Genomic DNA, 13,392 nt, shown 5'->3' with positions numbered 1-13,392 from the left:
GAAGCCTTGGCTTAATACAGATTCTACTTTTATTGCACTGAATTCTCTTGAGACCAGTAGTCACACAAACGGACTACTGATCTCCACGCTCGCTGCTGTTCATGTGTTCTGCAATGCTATTCACATGACTCAACTTAGAATAATGGGTTCTGCTGTGAAATGGATTGTAACACAATCTCTCTCTCTCTCTCTCTCTCTCTCTCTCTCTCTGTCTCTCTCTCTCATTCATTATAATGAAGTGGATTACTGAAATACCTCACTCAGGGCTCCACAGTCCTATTATTTTGTTACCACTCCTACAAATACAGTATATTCATGCTACCTAGCAAGCAGACAAAGGAGCACACATGATTCAGAGATGGACATATTCAATTATTGTCACAGACCATGCTCCTAAACTTCCTTCCTTTCATTCCTTCCGTGATGTTTTTTTTTTTTTTTTACAACAAAGCTTGACTATTTATAAGTGTTGTTATAACAACATAACTAGTTAAGGCAGAAACAGTGTCCAACTAAAGTAGTTCATAAACCAGGACATTTTAAACGCCTAACTTCCCTGACTCTCTCCAAATGTTTCTCTTCACAGGTTTAGGAAAAAAGCACAACTTCCTCCCCCTGGCATCTCCTCATATTCCTGCTGATCTCCCTCCAGCTCGCCTCCTCTTCCCTCTCTATAGTCTGGCTCCCCTCTCCTTCCCTCTATCACCTCCACCCTCCTGAGGAGCAACCATGCCGAAGAACAGCAAGGTGACCCAGCGGGAGCACAGCAATGAGCCGGTCACCGAGTCGGTGGCTGACCTGCTGGCCCTGGAGCAGCCCATGGACTATAAGAGCAGTCAGATGAGTATGGGCCTGAGTCCTGGAGCCATCGCCCCAGGAAAGGGCCTGCTGCCTTCCCCTGACCCAGACGGCGAGGACGGCCGACCGGCCTGGAACAACAAGCTGGAGTACATCCTGGCCCAGGTGGGCTTCTCTGTCGGCCTGGGCAACGTCTGGAGGTTCCCCTACCTGTGCCAGAAGAATGGTGGAGGTAGGTGATCAGGGGAAATAGTGCATGGGCAAAGGCTAGCAGGGATATGTGGATGTCTGTAGATGATCTTGCTGCATTTTGACATCTCAGTGTGTGGTTAAAGCATAGCAGTAAATGCTTCCAGGGTTAGGCAATCAATTCCCATTTGGGCCACCCATAGTGAACATGTGCACCCTCAGAGTGCTGAGTAATGTGGAATGTTATGCTGAGTCAAGGCTTTTAATGTGACCTTTTTTATTAGTTCTGTAAAATGGAGACCGAAAGCAGTGGCCAAATGGCTGTGGTCATCAGAGAGTAGTTATCTTAATATTGTGTAATGATTTGGATTTTAAAAGCCTTTTGTTTGAGTATGGGATTAGCATTTTCCTGTCCCAGCCTGTTTAGAAGAGGCTGATGGACGAATACAATCCAGAATATTGCTTTGTGCCAGGCAACTATTTGCTAGAAAGTGATTTGATTGGGAATGCCCACCGGTCTTGGTGATTGCCGTGATATTTAACACTGTATCGCTTTGTCTCATAAAAATTGCATTTGCTCCAGCAATTTCAACTAATTCGGCTCTTATTTCCCTAATGCCAAGTGCAGTCACTTTATACGCTAAGTACTGTACTGTGCTTTTCGTCTAGTGTTGCACCTGACACACAGACAACACCTCTCTCTCTCTTTCTCTCTCTCTCTCTCTGAGTCAATGACACATGTAGTGCTTCTCCCAGCATGTAAACAATACGCCCAGGGCCAAACCAGCCTGGACAGCCTGTGGTGACAGTTCCAACCACCTAAAATTTCACACCCATCCAAGCTGCCACAACAACATCTCGGCTGCGTACAAATGCACTTTACCCATTATTCTGAACCATTTACCATCTGCTTTGTAGACGACCAGAGGCATCAGTGTGGTAAAAAGAAAATGGGCACATAGCTACTCTGCAAAATGACTTTTTCTGAAATAATCCATGATGTGACAACAAAATCTCTCATAAACTTTGCTGTTATGTTTGTTCACTTCATATTGTGTGAATACCTGATTTCATTTGGCGGCCGTGGATAGAGATAAAGTGTATACCCAGCGGATTTTATTACACCGTGATTTGATTATATTGCATCTCTGCATGTGTACTACACCGGGCATCTATCCTCTGTTTCTACCTTCACTTTCATACAAGTGCATAATAATGGGCTGTACGCTATTCTCATTATTCTCATATAATTGTCCTGCACAGTACACCTGATGACACTGCTGTAGTCTCCTCCTCCTTGACAAATTGGGTCCTGTCAACCAATTAACCAACTGCTCATGTCAGCTAGAGGGCCGCAGCGTCTTGAACATTTCTCAAAGCTGAGTGGACTTGTGCCATCAGCAGCTTCAGAGACAATGCGGCTTCTCTCAGCCAGATAAGGGAACACCGAGAGGCTGAGTACAATAGCGTTGGTTATGCATCGCGGACTCAGAGCTCCCAGTTACATTTTTTATTTGCGTTGCTTGCAAGGTTTCTCAGGCTTATCTCCCTGGTATTATCTGTGGCGGTGTACACTGCGGTGGCTCAGATGTGTGGGTGGTGCTGACCGAGATGGAGCAAATGGAAGAGTCAACACTGATTTCCTGGGTTTCCAAACGTTTATTGTCGGTTTACTTTGTGTGGGAGGCGTGCGTAACTACGGTGTATGAAATGCATGATATAACAAAGCTGAATAAATGATGCGCAGAGCCGCACAATGTGTGTGTGCGCTCTGCGTGTGGGTGCAGGTGTGTGCGCATGGCCTTGTGTAAAATTGTGTATATTTGCACATTGTGTATGCATGTAGTGTGTATCCCCCAGTGAATCTTGACACCATGGTAGGTGCCACATCCTCCAGTCTGGGCTTGTCCCAGTGATGAGGATGTCGATTTCAGCTTGACAATCTGCTCTCTGTTTCTACCTCCTTGTCCATCATTGTCCCATCTCTCTCTCTCTCTCTCTCTCTCTCTCTCTCTCTCCCTTTTTTGCCCTGTGTGTTTGCTATTCAAAAGTACACATGCAGTTACCTTTCTTCATCAAAGGCCCATGGAAGTAACACTGAACAAAGGCCGTACAGCATTCACTCTTAACCATCCAGTCAAAATAATAATACTTGTGTGTAATATGGAGCTGTGTTCCCTTCTTTGCCTCCTTTGTCTGCTGTTAGCTGTAATAGCTACCCACAAGCTTCTCAGTATTTTTGATCCGGTCAAACGTCAGACCTCCCTAGTGTGTTATTAGAGTGATTTGTTTGGATCGGTCTGGAAATAGCAGCAGGTGAGAGAGCTGTCCACCACATGAACCCTTCCTCTCTGGCTTTGGATCTTTTTGTCACCATGGTGCCCCTTCATGTCTTGACGTAAGCGGGCCTGGACGTGACATGCTGTCTTTGAGAGCCTGCTGCTCTCTCCCTCCTCACTTGTGCAAAAAAAAAAAAAGGCGGAGAGGGGCAAATCTGGCAAAATGGTGGATGGGAGATAGTAGAGAGAGGAACTGAGGAGAAAGAGAGAGAGAGAGAGAGAGAGAGAGAGAGAGAGAGAGGGAAAGCGGAAGCGACAAAAATTAGAGTGGAGGAGGATAGAGAGAATTGATCCCAAAAATAGACACTGACAGAGAGCATTTGATGGTGTTCCTGCTTTTTTACAGTGAGCTTTTGTACTTCACTAAATATGAATTTCAAACAAACTGCGTTATACACATTCTGGTAACCAAAGCAGCTGTACGTTCTCCAGCAGCACTCATAATGCCTTTTCCCTCCCTCCACCCTCTGTCTCAGGTGCGTACCTGGTGCCCTACTCCATTCTGCTTCTCCTCATTGGCATCCCCTTGTTCTTCCTGGAGCTGGCGGTGGGTCAGAGGATCAGGCGCGGCAGCATCGGGGTGTGGAACTACGTTTACCCGCAGCTAGGAGGCATCGGGGTTTCCAGTCTGATGGTAAGTGCTGTCATCAGCTCCTTAACATGACCTATAATCACTTCATCACATTGTACATCATGATAACAACACCCTTGGAAGACATGCAGTGTGTGCTCAGGATCAAAGGCCTGAAACGCCAATTCCATTTTACATGATGGGTGTGGGATGTAGGATTCAGATGCCAATTTCTCTCACTTTCACATTTTGTCTGAGAGTTAAACAAGCTAAATGCAGAGACAAGAGGCATGCTGTGCAAATCATTCTATTGGACTCCTTCTGCCCGCTTATATCAGTTCCCTCTGATGCTTTACAGCAAGCGGCATACAAAGACCAGCACCAATTACTGTCATAATCTGTCCCTGTCATCTGTGCAAATCACGACCCATCCTGTCCCCTCCCATCTGCTGCCCAGATGCAGTGTCATCAGCCTAAAACACAGTTAGTCAGTGACTTAGTCTGTCAGTGATCTAGTCAGTCAGTCAGTGATCTAGTCAGTCAGTCAGTCAGTGATCTAGTCAGTCATTCAGTCAGTCAGTGAGTCAGTGATCTAGTCAGTCAGTCAATCAGTGATCTAGTCATTCAGTCAGTCAGTCAGTGATCTAGTCATTCAGTCAGTCAGTGATCTAGTCATTCAGTCAGTCAGTCAGTGATCTAGTCATTCAGTCAGTCAGTGATCTAGTCAGTCAATCAGTGATCTAGTCATTCAGTCATTTAGTCAGTGATTTAGTCTGTCAGTCAGTGATTTAGTCAGTCAGTCAGTGATCTAGAGAGACAAAATAATCTGTGAAATCCGCTGTTTTGTGTGTGATGGAGTGCGTTTTCAAATCAGTTAGGATTTTACAGTAAAAGTCTTCTGGTGTTTTCCGAGCCTTAGTCAGTCTGTCAGTAATCTCATCAATCAGTGATGTAGTGTAAGGAGGAGGAGTCAGAGGAACTGACCCAGGGCAGTGAGGCGTGCGGCAGCTAGGATGTGGCATAGAGAGATTCAGCAGCTATAAATACATCGTCATAGAGGACCCCGGCCTTGGCTGCTGAGAGAACACAGCTCAATAATTCATACGCACCCTGACTTAAGCTGTGTGCTCAGCGTCTGAGCCCCGACTCGAGGAGGGAGGTTCACATCAACAAATTGCAGAGTGTTTGCCCTCGCCCCTGTGTTGCTTTGTGTTTGTGTATCCATCTGTGTGGTGACACAGTGATGGTTTTTAGGAGTGATAAACACTACTGTTATTTCTCCTTTCCCTTGCAGGTTTGCGGTTTTGTGGGCCTCTATTATAACGTCATTATCGGCTGGAGTATCTTCTATTTCTTCCAGTCTTTCCAGTACCCGCTACCTTGGGCTGAATGTCCCATCCGGAGAAATGGAAGCCAAGCAAGTGAGTCCACAACTCAGTGTTGTTCAGCACAACAGTGAGCAGTGAGCACAGCAAAAATTCATATACTGAAACTAGTTTAGAATAGTGCAGCGCAACACAATTACTCATACAGAAGAGCATAATAATGTAAAGCACTCAACCACCAAGTAGAGCAAAAAATAACAGCGCAGTGACTTCTGCAAGACAATTACATATTCAGCAAAGTGGTCGGGCAGACGCAGACACACAGGCAGCCTGATTCTGCACAGAACTCTTCTTTGCATCGAAGCAGCTTGCCTTGCTGTGGCTCCACAGTCAAGCAGCAGTCGCTCTGCAGGCTTTACAGCAGACAGTGTTTGTGCTGACTCCAGAGCTCGGACGGCCCCGCGCCTCATCTGACAGGGCGGCTCTGTTAGCGGGGTCTTTCAGAAGGAATGACCTAGCCAACAGCCTGAGTACCTCGAATGGCTGGCAGCTGGTCGCCTGCGGTGAGTGGCGGAGGCACACACAGGTCCTGACAGAGTAAAGGACATCAGCTCCCATTAGCATTACATGCCTCGGTGTCTGCTGTACTTATGATTATGAACAGAGCTGGGAAGCTGTGGTGCATCCTATAGAGCAGGGGATTAAGCTTGACCATCGCCAATTCACTTATCTTTAGAAAATTAATTGATGCACCATACAGAAAATTTAAAGGATTCCTATAAAACTCATTACCAAATTGGATGCTCATCATGTCTTTCCCATTTCCCCTCGTAGTCGTGGAGCCGGAGTGCGAGAAGAGCTCGGCCACCACTTACTTCTGGTACCGGCAGACCCTCAACATCACCAGCAGCATCGACGACACCGGCGGGTTGAACTGGAGGATGACCCTCTCCCTGCTGGGTGCTTGGATCATCGTCTGCCTGGCTGTCATCAAGGGCATCCAGTCCTCGGGGAAGGTACAGGGTCTCCCTGGCTTCACAGCAGGGGCCGGGGAATAAAAATACAGAGATTACTGCTTTGCCATTTATCTATGGACAGTAATACACTGCAACTAAGGTTCTAAAATGTTATATATAATCCATGAATTCATTTTAATCAGTGGATTTCATTGAGGGTTTTTTTTTTTTTTACTTTGCTAATGCTTGTTGGTCAGAGGTGAGATGCTAAAGCCTATCATCATCGCTATTCTATTTTTGGATCTCATCTATGTTATGGAAGAGAGAGACATGCAACATTAATAAGCTTAAACTGAACCAAGCAAAGACTGGTTCAGGATGCAGATGGAAAATGCTTTGGTTGGCAACATCTGCAACAACGTCCTGTGATCTGGATCCAGAGAATGAGTCATGTACCACAGCACAACATCCAGCCCGCATTTTCAATAGGAAATACACAACCGAGAGAGGGGGTTGCCAAGGTCTGACACAGTTTTTTAAACACCAAACTTAGTAATCCAATTATTATAGCAATGCCGCAATAATTCCCTGAAATGCCGTAGGAAGGATTTTTGAGTCATCTCTCCAAACCTCTAGGATTCCTCTCCACATTTGGTAAAATTTCACAGATTCCTCACTGCCAAGTAAAAAAACAAAGCAGTCCTGTGATTGATTCATTGTGTTTGTAAGTGTGTGTAAGACTAGGGCCGTGTGTGAATGGCATGTTTATGTACTGTATGTCTGTGTGGGGCTTTGTGTATGTTGTGTATGTATGTGTGTGGGTGTGTGTGTGTGTGTGTGTGTGTGTGTGTGTGTGTGTGTGTGTGTGTGTGTGTGTGTGTGCGTGTGGTTGCAGTTTGGTCCTACTCCATGTGTGAGGCTTCAGAAGCGCGGTGACCATGGTAACACTGTATTGCGTGCTTGACTCTCTGTCTCTCTGTCTCTCTCTCTCTCTCTCTCTCCCTCCCTCTCTCTCTCTCTCTCTCTCTCTCTCTCTCTCTCTCTCTCTCTCTCTCCCTGTCTCTCCCTCAGGTGATGTACTTCAGCTCTCTCTTCCCGTACGTGGTGCTCTTCTGTTTCCTGGTGCGAGGTTTGCTGCTGAAGGGAGCGGTGGACGGCATCGCTCACATGTTCACCCCTAAGGTGAGAGAGAGCGAAACACACCAGCGGTCTCCTGTGGGATCTTAAACAAAAGGCAGCATTTGCATTCAGCCAGGAAAATCTTAACAGTTCACAATGGCTCTCCTATATGAAATCTTGGTATACTGGGTGGAAAATTTAGTCTTAAAGCCCTGCTGCAGTCTTTGGTGCCGATCATTCATTCATGGATTGTTGACCAGATAGATATTTGACATCTGTAAGTGACATTTAGTCTATGCAAGGTGTTCAGCTGTGAGTGATTGATGGTTTCAGCTGCTGCACCACACAGGCCATTTAGATCCGCTCATTGGAAAATGTAGTGCCATTACTGTAATATCCAGGCTCTATAATGAAAGTTTGGTTGATGTCTCCCTCTCATGGTGGATCGGTGTATTTGTATATATAATGGACTCTGAACTGCAGGCAATGAATAGCATTATTCTATACTGCTGTACTTGGGGTTTATTCCCATGAGGAATTACTTGGTAAAATCAAGTTTTGTTCAGCAGAGATTTTACAAGGCATGATCTAGTAACTAATAGAATAAGAAATTGTGTTTTATAATACAATATACTAATTTGTTTTTACTGTGTAACATAGTGTTGTCTGCAGTACTATTGCAGGATAGATGCAGGAATAATGCACAAATGTGTACTTTTAAATATTGTTACCGCTGTAATGAATTTATTTATTTATGCTTATACTGATGATTTCCCCCTATTGTTAATCACATGGACATCCAAAATAATGAAATTAATACATGAAAATGATTGAGAATAAAATAACAATAATGTAGATAAAAGAGAAACAGAAAAAATAATTAACAGGCCAAAAAAGACAAATAAGACAAACAAATAAGGAAGAGCATTTCAATTATTTGAGCGATTTAGATGGCAAGGCGAGGTGGGACAAGGAGAAAAAAGACTAAGTAAAGATACATATCAAAGAAACTTCATAACAAATCTGAAACCCAACCCTTGACTGACCGGTTCACCCCCTTCCCTCTCTCCAGCTGGAAAAGATGTTGGAGCCGCAGGTGTGGAGGGAAGCAGCCACCCAGGTCTTCTTCGCCCTCGGCCTGGGATTCGGAGGCGTCATCGCTTTCTCCAGCTACAACAAGCGAGACAACAACTGTCACTTTGACGCCGCGCTGGTCTCCATCATCAACTTCGTTACCTCCATCCTGGCCACGCTGGTGGTGTTCGCCGTGCTGGGCTTCAAGGCGAACGTCATGAACGAGAAGTGTGTCGTCGAGTGAGTGTGTCATCGTGTAAAATATGTCACCTGGCTAGCATTTTACTGTAAGACGCAAAGGTGTGACCAAGTCAACTTCAAGTCCCATGTCAGTCGCAAGTCTTGAGGCACAAGTCTCAAGTCAAGTCCAAGTCAAGTCCATGTCATTAATGTCAAGTCTCAAGTCTAAATGTAGAACACCAAGTCAGAACAAGTCAAGAGTCCAGTATCAATTTAATATCTTAAAGAAAACTAAATATCTAGGACTTTTCAATGCAATATGGTTTTAATAGGATAAAAACTTGGTAAGAGCATCATGAGTTTCATTTCTATAATCAGTTTCAGCTTCAATAAATTCAATCATTCCATACAAATTCAGAAAACAGAATTTAAATTCAGTCATCTGGTGGAACAAATAACTTTCAATCTCAAATCTTTTGTCAAGACTTTAGAAACCTTTTCAAGTCATCAAAGTACAAGTCAAAGTCAAGTCCCAAGTCACCAGAATCCAAGTCAAGTCAAGTCTCAAGCAAGTGAAATTGTGACAAGTCAAATCTGACTTGAGTCCAAGTCATGTGACTCAAGTCCCCACCTCTGGTGAGATGCAACAGAATTGGAATCAGACGGAACAGGATCTTGATATAACGCTTTTCCTTTTTTTTTTTTTTGATTTTGCCTTCTTTATTGGAATTCAGCAATTGCAATACTCATCCAAGTTTCTAGCAGTCTCTCTTCCATTGGATGAAAAGGCAGCTGTTTGTACTATAACTGTTCGACATTAACACATCCTTCTTCATCTTCTCCACCTCTCCGTGTGCAGGAACGCAGAGAAGATCCTGGGCTACCTGAACACCGGTGTTCTGAGCAGAGAGCTCATCCCTCCTCACATCAACTTCTCCCACCTGTCCACCCAGGACTACGCCGAGATGTACGGCGTCATCAAGACGGTGAAGGAGGACAGCTTCGACCAGCTGGGCCTGGACGCCTGCTTGCTGGAGGACGAACTCAACAAGGTCAGACTCCAGGAGAGACTCAAAGACTGTAATGAGAATATGTTTCATGTGTATTTCTCTATATTTAGAAACGTGTGAATAATGGTTTCGAAATCAAGATGAACTCAACAAGGTCGGCAACAGAGACTCCACAGGCTGTAATGACAATATGTTTCATGTATATTTCCGTGTATAAATAGGGGAATAATAGGAAAATCAATAAGTATCTTATGGCATGCTCTCCCAACTGGATAATATCTCCTGTTTCTTATCTTACTCCTCAGTTTATTCCAATATGCTCTTATCTTGAAGTAAAAAAAAAATCCTCTCTACCTATCTCTTTAGCTTTTATTTTCCTTATTTCTTTTCCGAGCACTTCTCTCTTACAAGATCATTCAAAAGTCACAGGAATATTGTCCTTACTGTTGGTTGCCTGTTATGTTGGTGATCTAAGAATTGAAGCTTAATCCACTGTTGCACTCATTGTAAATCACTCTGGATGAGAGCGTCACTTTAAATGACTGTACTGTAAAATGTAAACATTAAAATATAAATTGCATAGTGCGAGTGCTTCTCCACATCGAAGCATTCGTCTCCCTGTCAGCACCAAAAGCGATACGTCCGGCACCGCTTTCAGCTGTGCAGCCCTCCTGACCCCTGCTTCTGTCTCCTCCAGGCGGTGCAGGGAACAGGCTTGGCCTTCATCGCCTTCACCGAGGCCATGACCCATTTCCCCGCCAGTCCTTTCTGGTCTGTCATGTTCTTCTTCATGCTGATCAACCTGGGCCTGGGCAGCATGATCGGCACCATGACCGGCATCACCACGCCCATCCTGGACGCCTTCAAGATACGCAAGGAGATCCTATGTGGTGAGAGGGATGATTTGATACGATACGATGTGATACGATAGACCTTTAATGTCAGATTTCTATGAAAAATGTTATGCATCATAACAGCTCCGTTTTAAAAAAAAAAGAAACACACATCATACACAGGGCGAACACACAATCACACTGCACATAAAACACATAATCACACTACACTCAATTACACATTAGCATCAGAATAGCACAGGGACCCTAGATTACCCCCATATTGCACTAAGCCCATACATTGCACCCTCCACCCAAAATCTTAGTATAGTACATCACAATTATTATTACAATACTTATTGTTACAGAATGCATAGTCAAAAAGACGATGGACTAGATATCATACAAGAAATGCTGCACATGTAGCCGCCTCTCCAAAGTAAACACATGTATTATTTTGGATTTTTCATCCAAAGTACTTATAACGCATTACATTTTTTGTGTAATTAAAGAGGTAAAGAGGTATATCATTGTGTATATTATATTATATATTATATATACTGTATATATTGTGTATATCACAGGTTGATGTTGGTGTTCGAAGCTCCTAACATGTATTGTGTAACTTTCTTGTAATGTGTAAGCACCAGTTAACCAGGTCAAATTCCTTGTGCGTCCCTCGTACTTGACGAATTAAAGCATTTCTGATTCTGATTCTGATGTTTCCCCCCTTTCCCCCCTCAGTGGCTTGCTGCATCATAGCCTTCTTCTTAGGCCTGCTGTTTGTGCAGCGCTCAGGGAACTACTTTGTCACCATGTTTGATGACTACTCCGCCGGTTTGCCTCTCACTGTGGTGGTGATCCTGGAGAACATCTCTGTAGCCTGGATCTACGGCACTAAGAGGTAACAGCACCAGGCCGGAGGAGAATGGACTGGAATGAGAAACCATGTCAGGTCAAACTGTCTGGATCAGGTTTTCTGATATGTAGACCTAAGCCCTGTTTGGATAGGATTAGTTTTCAGGAAAGAGTCTGATGTAATTGTTAGCTTAAGACATCTGTAATGTTTTTGACCAGTTTGCAAGGGATAAGAGCTCTGTAGTCAGGCTCTAAATTACTCATCACACACTTAACTAATACTCTTGATCTTTTTATTCTTCTTGATTTTATTTTTGTTGTCTTCTAATTGGTGTGGGCCTACTTAATGTTGGTCACAGGGTTGAAGTTGAGCCAAGATGAGAGGCAAAAATTTCCTCATGTATATCTCTACATGTTGATGAAAATCCAGAACTCTCTCGCTATAAAATGCCAACAAAATCGCAAAAAAATTCAGGGACTGGACTAGTTTTACCTGATGTAATTTTTAAAGGGCAGGCCATAGGTGAAGGAGGACAAAATCTTTATTGACGCAGTTGCATGCTGTCTGTAAACATTAGATTCTACAGACAGATAAAATAACAGACATGCTCAGGTAATGATTACATTATCTTACATCATCCTGTTGCCTGATCCCATTTGAATATGGCTTCAGGGTGAACACACAATGTGCTGTCTTTCATTCTGTGCTTTTTTCTGTCCATCATCTCTTTCTTTGTTTGTTTGTTTGTTTCTTTCTCTCTTTCTCTCCTCCCAGGTTCATGCAGGACCTAGAGGACATGCTGGGTTTCAGGCCGTACTCCTTCTACTTCTACATGTGGAAGTACGTGTCCCCGGCTGTTTTGGTGGTGCTCATCATCGCCACCGTCATTGAGATGGCCATTAGCCCTGCAGGCTACAACGCCTGGGTGGAGGCGGAGGTCAGTGGCTCAGGCTCAGGCCATCCAGGCTATGTGTGTGTTTGTGTTTGTTTATGTGTGTGTGAGAGAGAGAGAAAGAAAGAGGCAGTGGTAAAGGAGAGAAAGAGAGAGAGAGACAGAGAGAGAGAGAGAAGGCACTACCAGACTTTAATGTTTTTCCATAAATGCTGGCCAACCCCGTGTTCCACCTCGGAGCATCTTGTCATCAATATTCATCCATGCATCTGCTTGGCCTTTCAAACATGGCTCCTGTCCAATGGTTTGCAGTGTTACTCACTTCTGTTCCTCTTCTCTCCTCTTTCTCTACCACATTATCTCTCCTCCTATCTCCTTTCTGCTTCTTGTCTCCTTTTTCCACCGACTCCCCTGAACCTTTTCCCTTTCAACCTTCTTCTCCTTTTCCCATTTTTTTGTCTTTCTCTCCCTCCTCCCCCCTGCTCTCTCTCTCTCTCTGTTAGGGCTCAGAGCGTTTCATGAGCTACCCGCCCTGGGCTTTAGGCATGGCCTACGCCCTCATCGCCGTGGCCATGCTGCCTCTGCCCCTCGTCTTCATCGTCCGCCACTTCAACCTGGTGTCGGACGGCTCCAACAAGCTGTCCGTCTCCTACCGCAAAGGCATGATGAAGGACATCTCCAACCTGGAGGAGCAGGACGAGCAGCGCTTCATCCTCAGCAAGAACCCCAGCGAGGCGCCGTCCCCCATGCCGGCTCACCGCGCCTACCTGGGCCCCGGCGGCACCCAGGAGATGACCAACACCAACTACGGCACGAGCACCAAGACGGGCTACCAGAACATCGGCTCGCCCGAGTCCGAGCTATGATCCGCCGAGCTCGTAGATACTCCCGCCCACTAAACCCCAGCCCTGCTTAGAGAGAGGGAGACAGAGAAAGAAAGGGAGATAGAGAGAGAGAGAGAGATAGAGACAGTGAGGTCAAGAGAGAGAGAAAGAGAAAGAGCAAGAGCACTGCCGGTTGTTGCAGCGTTCATCACACCTTAACCCCAAGAGCTGAATCCCTCTATCCCCCCTTCCCTGCTCCATCACTCCTTATCCATGCTGCTGATTGCCTGGCAGTCCCAGCTTTGATGAAAGGATCATGGGAAAGTGAGTCCGAACAGATATGATGCCCCTTTTTCTATCTATCAAGGCATTAAAGGGGCAGCAGAGAGAGAGGAAAGCAGCTTAGAAAGGTTCCCTCTGGGC

The 13,392-nt window shown here is 44.9% G+C and overlaps 1 protein-coding gene across 1 annotated transcript; it reads left to right on the top strand.

The window, feature by feature from the left end:
- The first annotated feature begins 729 nt into the window (after positions 1-729).
- slc6a17 (solute carrier family 6 member 17) lies at positions 730-13,011 on the top strand. The gene is made up of 11 exons (XM_071903232.2): positions 730-1,030; positions 3,803-3,960; positions 5,192-5,318; positions 6,057-6,238; positions 7,250-7,360; positions 8,370-8,611; positions 9,411-9,603; positions 10,259-10,451; positions 11,139-11,298; positions 12,028-12,190; positions 12,649-13,011. Exons 1-11 carry the CDS (start codon positions 730-732, stop codon positions 13,009-13,011), a joined length of 2,193 nt encoding a protein of 730 aa, XP_071759333.1.
- The last annotated feature ends 381 nt before the right edge of the window (positions 13,012-13,392 follow it).

Source organism: Centroberyx gerrardi, chromosome 14 (assembly GCF_048128805.1).
Source record: "Centroberyx gerrardi isolate f3 chromosome 14, fCenGer3.hap1.cur.20231027, whole genome shotgun sequence".
NCBI classification, from domain to species: Eukaryota; Metazoa; Chordata; class Actinopteri; order Beryciformes; family Berycidae; genus Centroberyx; species Centroberyx gerrardi.
This window is presented reverse-complemented; position numbering and strand designations above follow the sequence as displayed.

Excerpts from the sequence above, each read along its gene's own strand:
- slc6a17 (XM_071903232.2), top strand. The coding sequence starts at position 730 with ATGCCGAAGAACAGCAAGGTGACCCAGCGGGAGCACAGCAATGAGCCG. Across the intron at positions 6,239-7,249 it reads GCATCCAGTCCTCGGGGAAG|GTGATGTACTTCAGCTCTCT; the intron begins GTACAGGGTCTC and ends TCTCTCCCTCAG. Across the intron at positions 12,191-12,648 it reads ACGCCTGGGTGGAGGCGGAG|GGCTCAGAGCGTTTCATGAG; the intron begins GTCAGTGGCTCA and ends TCTCTCTGTTAG.